At 34.5% G+C, this 19105-nt stretch overlaps 4 protein-coding genes and 1 non-coding gene across 6 annotated transcripts; 1 reads left to right on the top strand and 4 right to left on the bottom strand.

Annotated features, from left to right (window-relative positions):
- Positions 1-111: 111 nt before the first annotated feature.
- Positions 112-954, bottom strand: LOC104649092 (transcription factor TCP9). Its single transcript, XM_010327727.2, has one exon. The coding sequence runs from the start codon at positions 952-954 to the stop codon at positions 112-114; it is 843 nt and encodes a 280-aa protein (XP_010326029.1).
- A 1395-nt stretch (positions 955-2349) lies between these two features.
- Positions 2350-8481, bottom strand: LOC101266867 (peroxisome biogenesis protein 16). Of its 2 annotated transcripts, none has more exons than XM_004229815.5 (8): positions 7996-8481; positions 5752-5809; positions 5191-5410; positions 4798-5096; positions 4442-4710; positions 2963-3030; positions 2788-2849; positions 2350-2675 (listed from the first exon to the last, which is right to left on the bottom strand). In XM_004229815.5, the coding sequence occupies exons 1-8, from the start codon at positions 8062-8064 to the stop codon at positions 2614-2616; spliced, it is 1107 nt and encodes a 368-aa protein (XP_004229863.1). In that variant the 5' UTR covers positions 8065-8481; the 3' UTR covers positions 2350-2613. The 2 variants fall into 2 exon arrangements, with proteins under 2 accessions (XP_004229863.1, XP_010326039.1); XM_010327737.4 differs by having other exon boundaries at positions 5735-5809; positions 7996-8427.
- Positions 8482-9890: 1409 nt separating this feature from the next.
- Positions 9891-12669, top strand: LOC101266365 (ubiquitin-related modifier 1 homolog 1). Its single transcript, XM_004229813.5, has 4 exons — positions 9891-10124; positions 11847-11922; positions 12034-12116; positions 12401-12669. The coding sequence occupies exons 1-4, from the start codon at positions 10102-10104 to the stop codon at positions 12516-12518; spliced, it is 300 nt and encodes a 99-aa protein (XP_004229861.1). The 5' UTR covers positions 9891-10101; the 3' UTR covers positions 12519-12669.
- A 549-nt stretch (positions 12670-13218) lies between these two features.
- TRNAL-AAG (transfer RNA leucine (anticodon AAG)) lies at positions 13219-13299 on the bottom strand. The gene has a single exon. It is a non-coding gene; the product is annotated as a tRNA-Leu (tRNA).
- Positions 13300-13432: 133 nt separating this feature from the next.
- LOC101266070 (ATPase GET3A) lies at positions 13433-18778 on the bottom strand. The gene is made up of 7 exons (XM_004229812.5): positions 18326-18778; positions 17749-17873; positions 16499-16649; positions 16212-16322; positions 14498-14636; positions 14077-14192; positions 13433-13913 (listed from the first exon to the last, which is right to left on the bottom strand). The coding sequence occupies exons 1-7, from the start codon at positions 18587-18589 to the stop codon at positions 13737-13739; spliced, it is 1083 nt and encodes a 360-aa protein (XP_004229860.1). The 5' UTR covers positions 18590-18778; the 3' UTR covers positions 13433-13736.
- Between the last annotated feature and the right edge of the window lie 327 nt (positions 18779-19105).

Here is a 19105-nt window from a genome sequence, read left to right as displayed (position 1 = left end):
GAAGAAGAGTTACAGTTGATTATTAAAGTGATCATTAGCTTTAGATTCCTGTGTGGTCAATAATGAACAATGAATTTGGCGTGATCATTCTAGACTCTTGATTCAGCACAATCAACAATGACCGGAAGAGTGGGAGGAGCAGACGTCGGTAGCAGAAGCAGGAATGAGTGACGCATTTGGAACACCGAAGAAAGTAGCTGCTGGCCTAACACTAACACAATTCACCTGAGCTGCACTTTGCCTTGTTGATGGTATCAATGGTGTTTGCTGAATTAACCAAACTGTTGACGGTGCTGCCATACTCGAGTTTATTCTCGCCGGAACAGGAAACATTGATCCCACTGGCATTATTGCCTGAGGTGGTACTATTGACATCACCGGAGCTAAAATTGTTGCCATTTTGTTAGGTAAGTTTGCATCATTTTCCCTAATTGTTGTAATTGGATGATTATTTCTTTGTTTAACGTCGTTTAATTTAACGTTAACACAATCACAACGTTTGCGTTTGCCCGTTAAAGTGTCATTATTATCAGTGGTGGGGATTTTGGTGGTGCCGTTAATTGAAACGGCGGTAACGCCAGTGCCAGTGGCAGAGAGGATGGACGGTTCAGCACGTTCTAAGAGCCACTGAATAGTTTCGCCGTCGGTTTTGTGACCGAGTTCACGAGTAAGCTGGAAGACTCTGGCGGCACATGTTGCCGGTATTCTTATCCTCCGCCCTCCTCCGTCTACCTTCGTAAGCCGGTCCGCATCATTTCCACGCAGTGGAAGCTGTGGTGGTACTGACGGTCTCGGTTTTGGGGTGGGTAGTGTGACTTTGATAATGGATGGAGCGGGTAATTTCTCAGCCATGTCATGAAGCTCTTGCTTGGGAGATATCAATGGTGGAGCCACCTGTCGCCGCCATGCCGACGGTGGCGCTGCCGTGAAGAACTTAATGTTTTTAAATTCCATTAGAGATATGCAGTGTGCGCGCGCTGTGGATTGTTGGTGCAGTGTAGCTTTTATAAATAGAGTGAGAACGTAACACCAATAAATGGAGAACTCTTTCTTTTTTTTAAAAATATATAACATAGATAGACGAGTCAACCATTTAAATAAAAATATAAATAATTATTTTTTCCAAAATTTGAGTTTTTTCGTATAAAACAAATTTTAGGCCCTAGTTAATTAGGTGCCATCTCTAGTTGAAAAGGGGCTAAGAAGTAGAGCAGGGAGTTGTAATGGTTTGTAGGTGATGGACCAATCTAGTACTTCATTGTGATGGGAATGGTCCATCATCTTAACCTCTAAGATAGGTTAAATTAAATCCATGAACCAGTTATATTGTTGATAGGTTTCTATCACTTCAGTTTTGAAACTTAACCAAGTTGTTGGCCTACAAAATTAACCAGTCGCGCGTTTATTCATGCTCCATCTTCTACGAAAAAAAAGCAAATTTTAATTGGAACAAAAAGGAAAATAAAAATGCCACCAACATCTATAGGAGTTATAGTTAGGTATGGCTCACCTACAAGACCAAACTCCATGATATATAGGAGAGTAGAGTGGGGACTTATCTACTAAATGGTCCCAAGCTGTACTTATAGCCCACTTCTAACTTAGCTAAGCCACGCTTTATTAACTAATATTTATACTATCATTATATTTAATCGATTATAACATGTTCCTTGCGTCCAAATTAGCCGTGGCATGCACCGGTTATTGTACCCCACTTTAGCCAGATGATATAAATATCTAACAACAGATTTAATAGGATAAAAGAGTTTATTGAGTAATTGAAAAAAAGACACAAATTATATTATCATACATTTTTTAATCATTTCAGTGTTTGATATCTATTTTAATGTTTGGTTAATATGAATTCTCACTAAAAAGTCTTATTATAGGTGATAAAGCATCATAATCCAGATTCATGATGGAAAGTCTTTACTTTGAAATAATTTAACCCGCAAATTAAACCAAAGGCGAGGACCAATTTACCAGCAATAAAATCCAGTTACCTTCTAGAGAGTCGTCTTCACGCTCAAAAATTACTGCCAAAACTATTCACCAAGGATCCCAGTGAAAAAAATCCCATTAAATTGTTTTATGATTCAAATATAGTAGGTTTCTTAAAAACACATAGCTCCTTTTCACTTTCTAATTTATGGGTCGTTTCCACATCAACGAAGTAAAAAATTATGGATTACCCCGTCTATACTAATGAAATTAAACTAAAAAATAATGCGAGTCAACTAATGCTGGTATAGATATTCATCAGACTTCAATCCGTATAATTTAAATCCTTAGCAGCAGGCTATCTATATTGCTCTAACTCATCAGAAATATTAAATTGTATGTGTCAGATTCACCAAAGTATATATATTAGGAGAATTAAAAGGAGTACGACATCAAAAGTGGAAGAGCCCGCACCACTGATGCAGCATAGAACCTAAATGCACTTGTAGATAAGAACAAAATTATACACCTTTATTAGTTCTAAATTTCAGCACTGCTACACCTTTTCAAAGATCATGATATCAAAATGCTACAACTGAAGAAAACAAAGAGAAGTTTGTTCCCCATTGTCAAATAACAAAGAATGCATAACACACATTCAGTAGCTTCCCTTCAAGAACCAGACATGTAAGTGTATCTAGTCTGGGCTCCAATGAGGAGTTCAATAAGTTTTTCTGCACATGGAGGAAAATACATTTTTGTAAAGAAGGACAGTGTCAATTTTTACATCAACAATGTCTAATGAATCAACTTTTGAAACTTGGCAGGAAAATGAGTTACAAATACCTGCGAAAAATCCAACTACAGGAACAGGTTCTACGGTCTTTTGAGTGCTTTCAAGTCTTCGCCTGAAATAATTTTAAGGTGTTAGAATTTGCTTTGATCCCCGTTTTAGTTATCTTCTCCGCTGTTTTATGATATGAAGCAATTAACCAGAATTACAGGAAAAGAGTATCTTTACCGGGTGTATTTGGAGAAAAATGGATCTCGCATGAGGTAAAGCACCCACAACAGCTTCCTTCTTTTTACCTGCAGTGTTTGGAGTAAAACATATCATTTAATGAAGAAAGTTATATTGCTGCAATTAGTGGTGGCAAATGGGCGGGGCGGGTCAAAAATTTGGACAGGTTGAAAATGAGTTAACATAAAATGGGTAATAACTCAACCCACCCATATTTGATATGGGTAAAAATGGATTGAATAAGAAATGAATTGGGTAAAATATTAGTTTACCCACTTTTTTTTTTTTTGATAAAGAATATTAGTTTACCCATATTTTCATGAGTAAATAGTACTCCACTTAAGAATTCAGCATCGAGAAAATATTTTAGTTTTTTTAGATGAAAAATGTTGAAAATGCTTCATTTAGTTTTATTGCATCATAAAAGTAAAAAAAGAATCTTATAACTTTTCAATATAAAATAAAATTATGTATTAACAAGGGAAAAATGTTTTTAATTTCAAAATAAATGAATATTTGCATTTTAGGACTAAAACACTAATGCACTTTAAGCAGTGTCAATAATAATGCATGATTTGCTTATTTTACACTATTATCTATTATCCAATATAAAATTAAACAAATAAAAAAATATAATTATAAGTAACAAAAGAAATGTACATATAAAATATATATTTTTGGAGGGTCAAAGACTTCAGCTTTTCAATTATAGTGAAAAGTAATTAGTTCTATGGAAGAACATAAAAAGCAAGAGAAATTACAATATTTTTAGTGATATCATGAAATTTATAGTGAATAGAAGTTAGCAGCTTAACCCATTTGACTAATCTATTCTTTACCCATATTATACCCATAGCTTACCCATATTTTACCCATGCAAAAAATCACTCACCCAAGCCATTTAAATATGGGCAGGTTACCAAAATATGGGCTCATTTTGCCGGCACTAGCTGCAATGGATAAACTCAAAAGCTATTGAACAAAATAAATGGATCTTGAAATGGAATAAAGGGTGTGAAAGCAAGTAAGAATTGGAATGAGAATCTGCAGTTTCCCCAAGACAAAATAAGAAACACAGATTGATAAGTGAAGGATTCCTAGTGGAAAGGGCTCTCCTCCTCAGTCTGGAAGTATGAATCACCAAGCGGGGACTGGAAAAAATACACAATTAGCCCCCAGGGAGATGGGGTTTTTGCCATATAAAAAACATAAGATATGCAGCAGATTGGTTCAAGAACTGTGATTTCCAGGACAGTCAAGACAGAGTGAGAGACACCAAATAACACGCTGTTTCATCTACCATTGAAAAAAATGTGTCTGAAGCAACAATGCAGAATGCTTTATATGAGATTGGGTACCGGAACAGTATGACTCTTACTTTTCCTTTTCGAGGGGATAGAGGCCATCTTTTATTTGGGGTGGGGTGGGGTGTGGGTATATATACAAAGATTCTGTGCAATGATCAATAATATTCCTTACCTCATCCTTCTCTGATTTAGAAAATTGAAAATGCTGATCTTTCCTGCTGTCTTGGGACATTGTTGTGGCTGATAGCATGCTGTTTCCTATGAGATCGACAGCCAAGGAAATGAACCACGGAAACCATGATCGTGTTCCATACTTCCTTACCAGCAAGACATATATAAGTGGTCTTAGGACAAACATAGTCTCCCCAGTCACAAATAACCCTCCACGAATACCCTTCTCAGATAAGAAGGTTGACAGACTCGGATTTCTGATTATCTTAGCTGTAATAATACAAGGAAGATAACATATTAGAAAATTATGGTGTCATCATCAGAAGTAGTCTGAATTTAGCTGAAACCAGCAATTACCTGGAGGTTCCAAAATTGCTTGCTGCTGTTGAACTCTGCGCAACCAAGTCGGCTCAGAAACCATCCTAGCATTCTGACCAAATCTACTTAAGGCGGACATTGCCCTACCCTCAAGATTCCACGAGTTCAAACCCTGAGGGTGACTGACACCCAGTCCTTGATTTTGGATAGGCTTCCTTAAGTGCCCCATGTTTCCTGGGGGACTCAAATCATCTAAATGTTCCAAATTCTCAGTCTCCCCACCTTGCAAAAGCAGTTTATATCCTGTAGTTCTGAACACAGCCAGTCTCACGCACACCCTGGCATCCATTCAAAACAAATTGTCATATTTTAATAAAAAATCATCAAATGTTTAAGTAAATAAGCTGTGTTAAAGTTAAATATATCACTTACTTGGCAGCCTCTGTAAGAGCAATCAAATTCCATTTTTTATCTTCGCCATAGAGCTGCTCAGCTACTACTTCAATTAATGTTTCCAAGTCTCTCAACAAAGTAAGGCATAATGATAAAGGGAGAAACGAAGTCTCTGCAGAACTAGTATGCACCCCCGAAGTTGGAGTTGTCTCTATAATATGCTCATTTACTGTGGTAACCATTCCAAGGATCGAGGAGACTGCCAAAAATAGGGCGCAATAAATATACATAGCCATGTGAGGTAGGAAAACCAACATAGCTAAAGCAATTACTTATCTACATTACAAGGTGTTCACGAAAACACTAAAAAAAGGGTAGAAAAACATTATATTAAGAGAATTAGAAAACTCAATATCCAAAGTTGGTTGATTAAGAAGTGCAAAACTTCCACAAGATGAAAACAGAAATATTAACTGCCAATTGTGCATTACTTTCACAGAAGATAAAGAATGGTAGACTTATTTTGAAAAGAAACAATGTATTACGCTGAGTTTATAATCAGAAAGAAGAAGCTCAATGTTACCAAAATTTCAAATAAACCTGCTTCTGGCCCGATTTCTGATGTAGCAAACCGCTCTGGAAGAAGCCATGTCATTCCCTGGTCATATATTGGAAACGAGATTATCATTTATCAACATCTTCTAGATTTTCATCAAATTGATGATTCAAGTGTGCTAATGAAAGTATGGCAAACCTTATCAGTAAAAGTGGATGACAAAAACTACACGGTACATCATTGCATGAACCAAAAGTAAAAAACAAACAAATGTTTTAAAAAAGGAGACCTGGCAAATTTTGGTAATCTCTTCTTTATGTTATGATCAGGCCACTATACTAAACAAAATGGTTAATGAAAAAAGAGAGAGAGAATGCATGTTCTTTTTTGATGATTGTCTTTATGCTAGAGTATATTTTTAGCAAAAGAGGGAAAAAATGTTTGCTTCAAGTGTGTATAAGTAAGATCTTTAAAAAAGATGGAGCAAAGAGGGGACCCCCGTGTTTGCCATCACTCTGGCACTTCCTTCATATCACCTGTCATTGGTGAATATTTAGCAAGTGAAGTTATCAGTGAAAGGCGTATAGCAGAGAGGTATCTCTGTCATGACTGGATCTCACCATAGGAGAGTAGTACAGAAAAATGATACTCACTCCACTTCAATTTATTTTCCCCGTTTTTGCAAGCACGGAATTTTAAGAAAGTAGAGGAACTTTTAAATTTTGTGGTCTTAAACAAAAATATGTAAGATGTACCAAAATACACTTTAATCTTTTGATCTTAAACATGCCAAGTGGGTAGTTAGAATAAAAACGTTGTCAAAAAAAGGAAAGAGACATTTTTTAAAAAACGAACTAAAAAGGAATGTAACACAAAGAAATTGAAACAAAAAGGAGTAATATTTTTCAATGCTGTAGCAAAAGATTGACATGTTGTGATCTATTTCTTCAGTTTGATAGACCAATAGTCTAATTTACCAAAACTGATCTAATGCAACTCTAGGGGGAAGAATGTTCTGCTGCAAAGGTAAGTTATCCGGAGTATCTTATACAATTTAAGACATAATCTATGTTGGTTCAAGTTAAAGAAAACCATTAAGCAAATAAGCATCAACAAGAATGGAAAAACAACTTGTGCTGAATGATAAATATTTAAATCTTTAAGAGCATGCCAGAGATGAACTTTGGACTGTTTGATTACTGTTTGTGAATCAGCACCTAAGTAATTCACCTCATATTGTCTTATATAAAAACAAATGTAATAAGACAAAGTCACCAGAACCCCTCTTTAATTAAAGTTAAGATTCTCAATCTTATACCTATGACAAGTGTCTAAAATACATTATCAACAGCTCCTTTGGGCTGCTTTTTTCTTTTTGAATAACATAACATGGTCATAACTATAATTAATTTCCCAAGAAAATAGCCCGTGCTTCCTCTTTCAAATTCTACTATTTGAAAAAATGATAAATCTTTTTTTTTTAGTAACATAGAATGATAATCTTTACAATCTTGACTTTTTCAATCCCAAACATTGGAATATATGTTTTTCATTTTCTCTTGATGATTGGGTCAACCAAGATAGAGGAGAGGACAGGTAGGGTGAAACATAAGAACAAATTATACCAGCAGTACTATCAAAATTAACTTCAACACAGAAATCATGTATAGTATAGACATCAGAGTTCTTTCAACTAACTAATCCCCAAGAAATATGTATCACATGTTTGTAGGGTAACACTCCATAGCATCTTGCTAAAAATTCATGGTTGTAACCAGTTTCATTTCTCAAGTTAAATTAGAAAAGCTTTCCAACAGAAGTCTGAATGGAGATTAACCCTCTGTTTACTGCCCGCTAACTATATCAAAACCTAGATGACAAAACAACCCGTGCTTCCTTATTTAAATCCAAAAGAAAGATCTAACCCCGAAAGAAAAAGGAAGCATCCAACTTAATAAAGATATTTTGGCTCATTAAAAGATATTTCAAACTATGCCTCAATCCCCAATTAGTTGGGGTCTGCTATACATATCCACTATACCTAATACCCATTTCATTCGAGACATGCCATTCCAATAACAAACAATTGGATCATCTTAAATTAGGAGCCAGCTATGTAACTACTCTCTCTCTCACACACACACAATTTCCACTAAAGAAACTATTATCAAGACTGCAAATTGACAGAAGCCAAATAATTAACTCCATTAAAAACCAGGATGCAAGAAAACACTTGTTCAAAAAGATAGTCATATAAAAACAATAAATGTCAATAAGTAGTGGCATACACTGGCTAGAGAACTCAATTGGCGGACATAATCACGATTCCTTCGAACCCATCTCTTGTAAGCCTCCATAGAAGCAGAAATTATGAATCTTTATTACAAAAACAGTGTCTTTTTGTAGCTCCTTTTAGAACAGCTCTCGATTGGCAGCAAAAGAAGACCTAAATATTGAAGCCTTTTTCAAGGATTCAGATCAAACCCAGATGGATAATACGCTGATGGAATTGCCCCTTCCGCTGAGATTTAGAGCAAGTTGCACTCTGCTCATGAAGGAGCCTGCAGAGAAAACCGCCTCGAACAGATGAAACAACAACAGAAAGATCGTTGTGTGTGATGAGAGGTGTCGTATTGTTCAGCTATAGTAACATATTTTTATCTCCTCTTTCATTTCTTTGCATAATCCACAAATAACTTATTTTTAAAAAATATATATATATATATATTGAATATGAGAAAGTTGGTATTTGTAAGCACCCAAAAGATATTTCTTCGGATCGATCTTTTTTTAATGTCTTTTAAGTCGAATTATCACATAAAACTTATTAATAAAGTTTATATTTGGTGTGATTTATTATAACGATTTAAATTATTTCAAATTTTAAAAAAATAATTTACATTTATCGTAATCGATTAATTCTCAAATTTCAAAAAAAAATCTAATTTAATTAAATATTAACATTATAATTCATGACAATAAATTTCACTAACCATTTGTATTGCAATCAATAATATGGTAATTAAACAAATCTACAAGATTGATATAATATGGTATTGTAATTATGAGAAAACGTCTATTCTCATTCCATATTTATATTTAAATAATAGTATAATAAGTTATTATTTTATTATTATATTTTTAAGTGGGGGGTGAAGTTAAGTTAGACCAAAAAGACAGACAAAGAGAATATATATATATAAAATATAATTTACAGTTGAGCCATTAGTATATCTTTTAAAAAATAAAAAACCTTCAAAAACATTTAAAACTTCCTTTTAACTTTTTTATTTCAAATTAATTGAAATTAAATTAATTATCACCTATTTAAAAGATCTATATATTACAGAAAATTGAAGTCAAAGTCTAATTCTCATCTTCTTTTTTTATAGTTTCTTATTTAAATCACGGAAAATGATCAAAATTGCTCTTGAATTATATAAAATAAATTATTTATATCCTTCGTTACATTTTGGAATAAAAAATGTCTCTATTGTTATCCTCACATGCCCTCAAGAGTTAACACTTCAAATTTTTAGTTGCGTAGCAAGCCAGAGGACTAATTCATGCACCTAAGGGTTGCCAACTAAGATTCATTACAGTAGAACTAGACCTTTAGCAGTGACAACAGTCGACACAAAAGCTCAGAAAATTGTTAATAAAACTTTTTAACATTAAATTATAATTTTGTTTTTTTCTCATTGTGTTAAAAATTCAAAAATAATATCGATTAAGTAGAAGTTTAAAGACATTGTATGTTTTATTTTTGTGTCATATGTAAACGTATAAAATGTACAATGATTCATTATATAGTAGGAGTTTTGAATCGAGAAGTAAATTTGATGATTTTTCGTAATAATATTGGATGTTTTTTAATATTGCCATTGCAAGTTATTTATTTTAGAAAATTTGATTGCAATCGAAAATTTAATTATAATATTCTCTTTGTTGAAAAAATATGTTGGTAGAGCCTTATTCGCCACTAAAAATCACTCATAACCTTTAGTGACCACATTTTGAGATTTTTGGTGACAAAGATCAAGTTCTTTTGTAGTGAATCTTAGTTAGCAGGTGAATGAATTAGTCTCATGCGGCTTACCCCATCACTAAAAAAATTGAGATATTAACTGTTGAAGATATTTGTGATCTCCTAAAATAAATATTTTTAATCTCAAAATGTAACGAAGACCATAAGTGATATACTTCATAGTGGTAAGAGAATTTTAACCTTTTCTCTGTTCAAATTATTAGGAGCATACCTTGAAAAGCTTATAGGCGAATAAAGAGCTCTCAAGGCTGCCTGTTTCTGCTTTCAACCCACCTGATAAACCCTACAACATCAAGCCATTCATCACTCTAGGGTTTTGAGATTTTCAAATTCCGCTTAATTAGAGATGCAACTGACTCTTGAATTCGGGTAATTTTTATATGTTTCTTTTTATGTATTACACCGGTATTCAACTAATTATCCATATTTGATCCAATTCTGGGATGTAAATTTTTATCTGAAACCCTTTTCAGATTATTTTGTAGAGTGACAATTGCTGAAAGGGTACTTTGGATGGATGGATTTTGAATTTTAGAACCTTAAGTTAGAAGAATTACATTTGGGACTAAACAAATTGTTGAAAGATTTAATCTTGCTTGCAATATATCTGTCTTTATTCTGTTTCCCTCTGTGTATGATATTTATTACTTAGATAGTCCTCTTAACTGCTCCAGAAGTTGATCCTATATGATTTCTATTTCCATGTTTGAGTGACATTAGCAGTCTATTGAATGATGAAAGTTGGAGATACTCATATAGTCAATTCCTGCTGTAATATCACTGTGCGCTTGTTTGTGCTACGCGAAACAGGACTGTGTTTGAGTGTCAGCATAATGTTTGCAAAAGATCATTTGCTAAAAGATAATAGTTTCAGTTGTTCGTGCATTAAATGTGATATTTGAGTCTAATAGTTCTCATCAAAAGCCCCACAAAGAGATTTTTGTTTTATTTTAAAAAGTCGCACAGAGTTGCTCTTGTTTGTTATGAAGTAAGTTAAAATGGTTTTCTAATGCTAAATGCTACATTTAGCCTGTCTTTTACTCGTTTTACTAGATGCATATTCCATACTAGAGTGCGCAGATTGTCTGACTCCAAAAGATGTAATCTGCCTTGCGATTTTAAAAAAGCCCCCATTGCTTACTGTGAAAATTGCTGTTACCCTTTTACAGTGCTCTGAAGGTGACTTATTCCTTGCCCCCAGGGACGAATTGGGATCTTAAAGTCAAAGTGATTAGTTAGTATGAGCACGCTATGCTGATACTCTAACACAGTCCTTGTGAGCACGTTAGTTTTTACACAAGCAAATTGGGATCTTAAAATTGAAGTGATTAACAGTGGCAGTTTAATAAACAATGAGCACGTTAGTATGGACAAAGGAAATCTTGTCTAACTCATGAAACTCTTGAGACTTGGAACTTATACAGTGTTCAATGTCTTCTTTTTCTCTATCAGGTTGGTTAGTTAAACCGTGTCCAAAATCCCTTTTTTGGTTGATAATTAGGACTTTGTTCTAACATGTGTCATGTAAGAGATGTTGTTCTAATAAACAGCTCTTCAAGGCTTACTCAAATTCGAGATATAGCTATCTGCTTTTTATTAGTTTACTGATTTTGTTCAGCACCTAGGAATGATTGAATTTTGACTCCAAAATTTATAGACATCCTTATTACCGGAGGGGATCACTGACCATCTTTTGCAAACGCTTGTTATATAAGACGCAGTGGTTCATTGACTATTGCCTGTAATTCTACCTGATTACTTCTGTTGTAGTTGTCAGCGACCTGGCACTGTTTCAAGGGTTAACTTATGTGTTCTGCAAATGTGGGTACAATTGTAGAACTCATATATCTAGTGACGTTGGCTGTCGATAAAACAGCTTAGCATTCAATTATCTAGGATCAAACTTCGTGACCTTAAAATGAGTATTGAGAGTATAGTCAGAAACTATCTTTTTTGTCAGTGTAACTCTGATTGGTTAGCTTTTGTACATTCCTTATCTGTTGGTCTGTCTGCTTCCTTTTAAAATGCTTTATCATATGCATCTGATTTCTGTTGACATCTGTCAATTGTGTTTTTACTTTCAAAACACAGGGGAGGACTGGAACTTCTTTGCGATTCTGTGAAGAGCCATAACATCAATGTTGACCCTCAAGATGGAGAGAAGCAGGTGCAACTTCCTCTCTAATGATCATGTTCATACATAGAACAGATTTGGCCATATAATTTTGTTTCTAGGGGAGTATTTGATATGATTTTAATCATTCTTTTCTTTAACCAGTTGACAATGAAAAACTTGCTCTCTTGGGTACGCACCAATGTGATCAAGGAGAGGCCTGAAATGTTCATGAAAGGAGACTCGGTGTAAGTTGGAATATCTTTTTACCTACCTCGGCAACATTTGAATACATGTCTTTATGCTGTTGCCACGATAACCTCATCCCCTGCTATAGTCCTCTTGTTCCCCATTCAGTCAGGCATACCTTACCTTATGGCATAGCTGAACATGTTAAGTAAAATGGTGCCACCATCAAATATAATGCTAATCATGTTGAGACCTTCTTATACTCGTCTTGTTTGAATAGTACATACCCACACAAGCTAAAAAATAACTGAAGAGAGCTTTTTATAACTTGTATTTGTTGCAGGAGGCCTGGAGTTCTCGTCCTTGTAAATGACACTGATTGGGAACTAAGTGGCCAGCTTGAAACTGTGCTGGAAGAGAAGGATAATGTAGTTTTCATCTCAACATTGCATGGTGGTTGACATTTATACTTCACGAGCTTCTGGAACTCGAGTCTAAGAGAACTCTGGTCATTAATTATGTCATGTACTAGTCGGATTGAGTTTTAAAAAAACAAACATAATGAAGTGTATTAAATGTATTATGCTAATATAAGTGCATTTTGATTACTGATTCCTTTGTTACCTGACAGAAGCGAAAATGATATAACTGGTTACCTTGTTTCATTGTAAAGAAACTTTCTAGTTGAGAAAAATGCATACAGATTTACCAGTCTTGCTCAAGAAATGCCATAGCAAATATACCATAGAGCAGAACTAAGAAAATATCTAATCCAAAGGTGGGTGGTTAAAATCTATAGATTTAGGTGCATCCACTGCTCTCATTAGAGCTATGTACACATAGTTGGCGCACTTCCAAAAAATTATGCAGTCATAATAAATTTGCACCCACTGCCACAAAAAACATAGAGAAATTCATGGAAGTTGATGGACAAAAGCTTAGAGGAACATGGTAGCATTTTATTGGATACTGTTTTGGTTTCTTTGTTAATCTAGTGATGTCGAGGGTCCTCTGAAAACAGTCTCCTCCACGAGGTAGGGGTATGGTTTACGTACACTCTACCTTCTTCATACTCCACTTGTGAGATTAAGTTGTTGTTAATCTCGTGGTGTGTAATTGTAAAAAATAAAAATAGAATAAAAATAAAAAATAAAAATAGAATGTTGAGAGTGGGATTTGAACCCACGCCCTTTCGGACCAGAACCTTAATCTGGCGCCTTAGACCAACTCGGCCATCTCAACTTTGATTGTAATGTTGTTGATAGGCCTATTTGTACATTTCTAACGTTTACGTATGTATATTTGTAATTAAAAAACACTTTAATTCTTAAGAACAAATCGTAATAACAAGGTAACATAGACCTTCACACTGTAATTCATGATTGGAATAAAAATTGTTCATTATCTTCAAAAAAAACTTTGATGCTTTAGGTTTCACTAAATAAAGACTTGACTTGATGAATCTAAAGAGACTACTAGTACATTGTACGACTAATATCCTGACTTATTAGCTTTGTGAAGGTACAAATGAACTTCCTCAACAATAAATAAAACAATCATACATGAAAAATCCTCTTGAGAAATACACAATTATTTGTTCAATGACAACTCCTAAAACATAAAAAAGCAAAAGGCAACGAAACAGCACACTCCACCGCCCAACTTTGTATAGCATTTGATTATATCTTCTGTTTGCCTTTTTGAACTCTCTCTAATTCTGCTTCAGCATCTTTCAACAGTAATTTCAATGCAGCAACTCTATTCTGCAACTCCTCCACCGAGCCTCGAGCAAGAGAGGGCTGGTATGGCGTTACAAAATGATGTGAAAATTCTTTCAGGGCTTCAACGCCACAAACCTATCAAAAAATAAATCATCAGTAAACAGACTGGCAAAAGGTCCTTGCGTGGGTGGTATACTGCAGTATTTCTCATGCTATGGCTACTAGAGAAGATTCATGAATTTGTTGTCGGCACTTTTTGAAGTACAACGAATATAGGAAGAAGCAGATATCTTCATACCTCTTGTGGCAGCAAAGGCAATTTCGTAATGTTAAAGTCATCATACAACATGTAGAACTGATCCAAGTACTTCTGTTGCATCCGCATTCTAGCCTTCAGCAGCTTGGATTCAACAACTGAAAAGGATTACAATGGCTACGAATTAGTGTATCGATACAAGTGGAACATTTATAACTTCAAGTGGAAGAAATTAGAATCCCTATTTAATAAAAGACCAATTGAGAATTTAAAATATCAGTATACTATGCATATTAAGCAGTACTAGTTGAAGAACATATCGACATACTAATTAAATAGTTTAAAAAGTTGAAAGAAATGTCAAATATGGGCACGGGGAGAATTAACAAGTGATATGTACAAGCCAAAGAGAATTAATGGAAAGAAAAGGAAAGAACTGCAGTAGTTAAGATGGGAAATGTACCTTCTTCGTCAAATATCACCTGGTTAATTATAATGTTGTGTGTATCGATCTCAAATTTAGCAAGTTCCTGAACTAGTCTTTCAGTCTCATATAGGGAGAGGAATTCCGGAATGCAAACACAAACAAATGTTGTCAAGTCCTATTAAAAAAAAAGGCGTCGTGTTAATGCATCAGTTTAACTTGAAAACATACAAGCGCAAGTGGACAAAGAACGCAAGGCTAATTGGCATTTCATTTGTAATGAGATATATCTGTAATCCTTTTTTTCCCTTCTTTTTTGAAGGCTAAGGTGGTGGACTCTAGCAATCAAAATAAAAGCCACAAGAATTTGAATCAACAGGCAACAAGAGCAAATTCCTCCACAATCAAAGTAAAGGAAGTACAGGAAATAGATTGACTATATCAACATGCTTTTCTCCCGACTTCACTCATTGTTTCAAACTTAAAAGCACAAGGAAACCAGTTTGGTATTATTAAAACCTAAAAATCATACAATAATTATATAAACAACACACAAGGCTGGGTGAACTCTTCACCTAGAGACTAATTTTGATGACATTTCAGAGGCGAAACAGATATTTGAAACAGTAATAGCATCCAAAAGAAGACTTCAGAAAATTTAATGAGCCCATTACTTCAGTCTTTCGGTTTTAACGACTTCTGATCTCACCCATGGTACTCTAGCATAGTAAGTGCACAATATAAAAAAATTAAACCCCCAGCTTGAAACAACGCCGAAAATAAAGTGAAACAGGGGAAAAATAGTAAAAGAAAAGGTTTAAATTACGTTATATAGATTGTGCTTATCTCTGATCGATAAGTAAAGGAACTGTATTTTCCACTAAACCACAATAGATTTTAGTATACCAGATCCTGCTAAAGGATATTCTGCCACTACATTCCCTGATTTTGTTGATTGCTATCTTAAACTTATGGTTTCCATCCAGCAATAATAACTCCCTCCTTCCCAATTGTGTGGCAATTTTAACTAGACATAAGGTTTAAGAAAGAAATTAAAACTTCAAAGTTTAAGAAAGAAATTAAAACTTCGAAGTTTTAAGAAAGAAATTAGAACTTAAAAGTTTAAGAAAGAAATTAAAACTTCAAAATTTAAGAAAGAAATTAAAACTTCAAAGTTTAATTAAGGCATTAAAACTTCAAAGTTTAAGAAAGAAATTAAAAACTTTAAAGTTTAAGAAGGAAATTAAAACTTCTGACACATAAGCTAAACATACATAAAGTACCAAAAGTACTTTTCAGGTGGGGTCCATAGAAAATCATGTCAATTCCTATAAAGGCAAAATGGTAACATAAAGATCATGAAGTTACTAAACATGTTAAGGTGCCAATCTTTTTCGGGAAAAAGAAAGGGAAGAGTATCAAACGAATTTTGGGATAGACGGGAGCACATCAAAAAAATCTCTTTATAAGAATGACAGTTTTGCTCCACGAGCTTTCATCCAATGGTAAAGACAGATTGGGGCGCACATCATGAGTTCAAACCTAACACTGAAATGTAGCCTGGAATGTATATGGGAACTGAGTAGAGGGGTGGGTCATTACTTCCTGAGTTTCAAAGTTGTGGACCAACTGGATTGGGATAAGCTATCTCACAGCAGATTTCTCCGTTATCAACCCCCAAAAATATACCGAACGTTCAAGTTATCTGTTTTTTTAAAAAAAAGGAACGACAATTTCAAGGTAAGAATCTCACTGGGTCCTTAAACTGTCTGTTCACTTCTTCAATAATATCTTTCATGCCTTCTAGCTTGCCAAGGAGAGCAGCCTCCCCAAATTCCTCATCAACACCCAATAGTCGAGTCATCTGAGATAGACAGAAATTGACTTCAGTAACCTTCATGTTATCCATTCGCAAAAATAGCATCAACCTTGAACTTAAAATTAACAAAGCTTAGAGAGAGGCATTAATAGAAACAAGGAAAATGGATTTTTGTGTTTGTTAGGGGTTAGGTGGGTGATTTTCAGTGGAAGAGAGATTACCTGACTCAGCATGCCCCCAAATCTACTCTTTAAACTCATCACTTTGGCGAGCCCTTTCTCTAGAGTCGACGGGAATTGTAACAGCCGAAGAGTATGTCCAGTTGGGGCCGTATCAAACACTATTACTGAATAGTCCATTGTTTGCACCAATCTGGAAAGAAATAAATGCCAAGAATTTATAGCCCGATTTCATTAGCAGCCCAGTAGTGTTAAGCTACCGACAGAAAAATATCTCTGCTCTCTAGACAAATGTAAGAAAGTAGTCACATTTAAGCACTACAGATGTACCATAAGTGAATGCACTTTGAACTAAATATGTTAGAAGGATCTAACAAATTATCATTTTTGATAACCGTGGTGCCCGGGCCAGCTTGCATGTACTCGCCTAATTCCACAGAATATCTACCACCTCCCACCAGCAATAGGTAAGTCTGCCCACTAAGGCTAGAAAAGATATCACCTAGCGCTTTTGTCTCTGCTAGGAATTGAATCTAAACTGAGACTCCACCCACTTCATTGACCACTATGTCCAGGAAAAATAATATTCAGGATGAGTACTTTCAGTTGAAATAACATCCCTTATCCTATTCTGTTAATAACTAGAGGGGTGTGAATACAAGGGCCCCTTCATGTTCAGTTTGGTACCTCCTTAAGGTGATGCTTAAACATCATCTAGCGGAATCACTCATGTCCTTTCAAATTAAAGGAAAGCTCTTTGTATATATGATGGGGGCAAGTATTATAGATCCACATACACTCAATCGGGTAGCTTCCTGGATCATGTAGAGGTTATCCTTAAGTTGTGGCGTGCTTTGAGAGAGTCCCTCTTCTAGTGGGGTTTAGTACAGTAATGATATGGCTCCTTTAATGCGGGATAAGGTCTCTTGGATTACACAGATCATGCCAACTAGGTCCAAACACTTTCTTGATAAGTAACTAGGCCTAAATACTAAAAGAGAATTTTTTTTAAAATTTCATCTAGATAGGAAGATTTTTATAGGATCTACTAAAGTAGATCAATTATTGAGTCTATCGACCACATTACGGAAGCAGATCTTGATTCATGGATGCATATATAACCATTGAAGGCAGGTTTTTAATATCTTGTTCTTTTAATAAGCAAGTGAAGGACAATTCAATTGTGAGGAGCCAAGAAAAAATCTTTATCACTTCCATTGGGGATTCATAAAAACATTTCTTATCAAATGAGTTAACAATCATGGAATTTATTACAAAGGAATACCAATTACTTTAGCATCTCGGCAAAACTCATAGCTTCATCAATTCCAGGAATTGCATTTGCCAAATCAGACAAAAAATCGTCCATCCCATCTGAACTGATTGAGTCTTCTTTCTCCACAGTTGGATCGATTTCCTAAACAACACAAGTTCAATTAAAAAATCATGTCCATCAACAGCATATCAGGGATAAAAAAAGATATTGAACATGCACTCAGACTGCCAAAAAGTTGTCAACTTTATTCAGTAAAGGCCACACTTTGAACACAATTATTAACTTAATACAAAGAGCATAAGTTTAATCCCAAATAAACAACTCGGAAAAAAAGATTACTTTCCTTTTGAGGTCTAACAATTATATTTTACTGTCAATTCATACATGAAGAAAAACCACTATCTTTCTGTTACATTAGCACATCATATATCAAAATTGTACAATCTTTCATTCCCTACACAGAAAAGGTGTCAATTTTCAACATAACAACAACCAATTCACAAGCAATACAATTGTATTTCAAGAAGTAAATAAGATCCAAGTAAAAATTCAATCTTTTCAAGGAAAGTGGATTAGGTGTCAAAGAAAAATACCATGGCATACAAATTGGAGAAGCCATTAACAAGAGTGGGGGACTTGGTAAAGCGTTGCTGGAAGGCATCACTGAGATTGTGAGCAGGGTCAGTAGATATGATAAGAACAGAGGATCTGAACTGTGAAAGAAGAATACCAAGAATTGAACTACATGTAGTTTTTCCAACCCCACCTTTACCCCCTACAAATACCCACTTAAGGGTATCTTGTTCTAGCACGTTTTGAACTGTTGCTTCTGGTAAATCTTGATTATTGGAAGCCATGGATATAGGGGAAATTCCAAAAGACTAGGGAGAGAAAATAGAGAGACCAAAAGAAGAAGAGTCTGGTTTGTTATAATTAGAAACTTGAATTTGTTTGTTTGAGACAGCGGCAAGGGATCTGGACTACTTGTTTAAGAGGTTTAGGGGTAATTGTATAAAGATTTTAGCAATCCAAGTCCAATTTAACTGGAAAAAGGCTTCATTTGTAATTATATATATATATATACACACACGTATATTCTTATCATCATTACTCAAATATATCTTTTTTGACTAATAGAAGTAAAAAATATTAATTTTGAATTTCATTAAAACAAAATTATAGTTGTTCTATCATTTATTTAAATTTTGTTCTATGAATTTTTTAATTTAATGCTTCATTTAATTTTAAATATCTTCGAATCTCTCCGTTTATCATTACGCGAGTTTCTTGTTCTTATTTCATTTTTTAGTGAAAATATAAAAAATAAAAGTAAGAAATGTGAATAAAATAAAAGGAGAAAAATGTAAGAAAAA

Source organism: Solanum lycopersicum, chromosome 1 (assembly GCF_036512215.1).
Source record: "Solanum lycopersicum chromosome 1, SLM_r2.1".
Classification (NCBI taxonomy): Eukaryota; Viridiplantae; Streptophyta; class Magnoliopsida; order Solanales; family Solanaceae; genus Solanum; species Solanum lycopersicum.
The sequence above is the reverse complement of the archived record's forward strand: the minus strand, read 5'-3'. Positions and strand labels throughout refer to the sequence as shown.

Excerpts from the sequence above, each read along its gene's own strand:
- LOC104649092 (XM_010327727.2), bottom strand. The coding sequence starts at position 954 with ATGGAATTTAAAAACATTAAGTTCTTCACGGCAGCGCCACCGTCGGCA.
- LOC101266867 (XM_004229815.5), bottom strand. The coding sequence starts at position 8,064 with ATGGAGGCTTACAAGAGATGGGTTCGAAGGAATCGTGATTATGTCCGC. Across the intron at positions 5,097-5,190 it reads GCTCTTACAGAGGCTGCCAA|GGTGTGCGTGAGACTGGCTG; the intron begins GTAAGTGATATA and ends AATGGATGCCAG. Across the intron at positions 2,676-2,787 it reads TGTAGTTGGATTTTTCGCAG|AAAAACTTATTGAACTCCTC; the intron begins GTATTTGTAACT and ends CTCCATGTGCAG.
- LOC101266365 (XM_004229813.5), top strand. The coding sequence starts at position 10,102 with ATGCAACTGACTCTTGAATTCGG. Across the intron at positions 11,923-12,033 it reads CTCAAGATGGAGAGAAGCAG|TTGACAATGAAAAACTTGCT; the intron begins GTGCAACTTCCT and ends TTCTTTAACCAG. Across the intron at positions 12,117-12,400 it reads TTCATGAAAGGAGACTCGGT|GAGGCCTGGAGTTCTCGTCC; the intron begins GTAAGTTGGAAT and ends TATTTGTTGCAG.
- LOC101266070 (XM_004229812.5), bottom strand. The coding sequence starts at position 18,589 with ATGGCTTCCAATAATCAAGATTTACCAGAAGCAACAGTTCAAAACGTG. Across the intron at positions 16,323-16,498 it reads TTGGGGGCATGCTGAGTCAG|ATGACTCGACTATTGGGTGT; the intron begins GTAATCTCTCTT and ends TGTCTATCTCAG. Across the intron at positions 14,193-14,497 it reads GGTGATATTTGACGAAGAAG|TTGTTGAATCCAAGCTGCTG; the intron begins GTACATTTCCCA and ends AATCCTTTTCAG.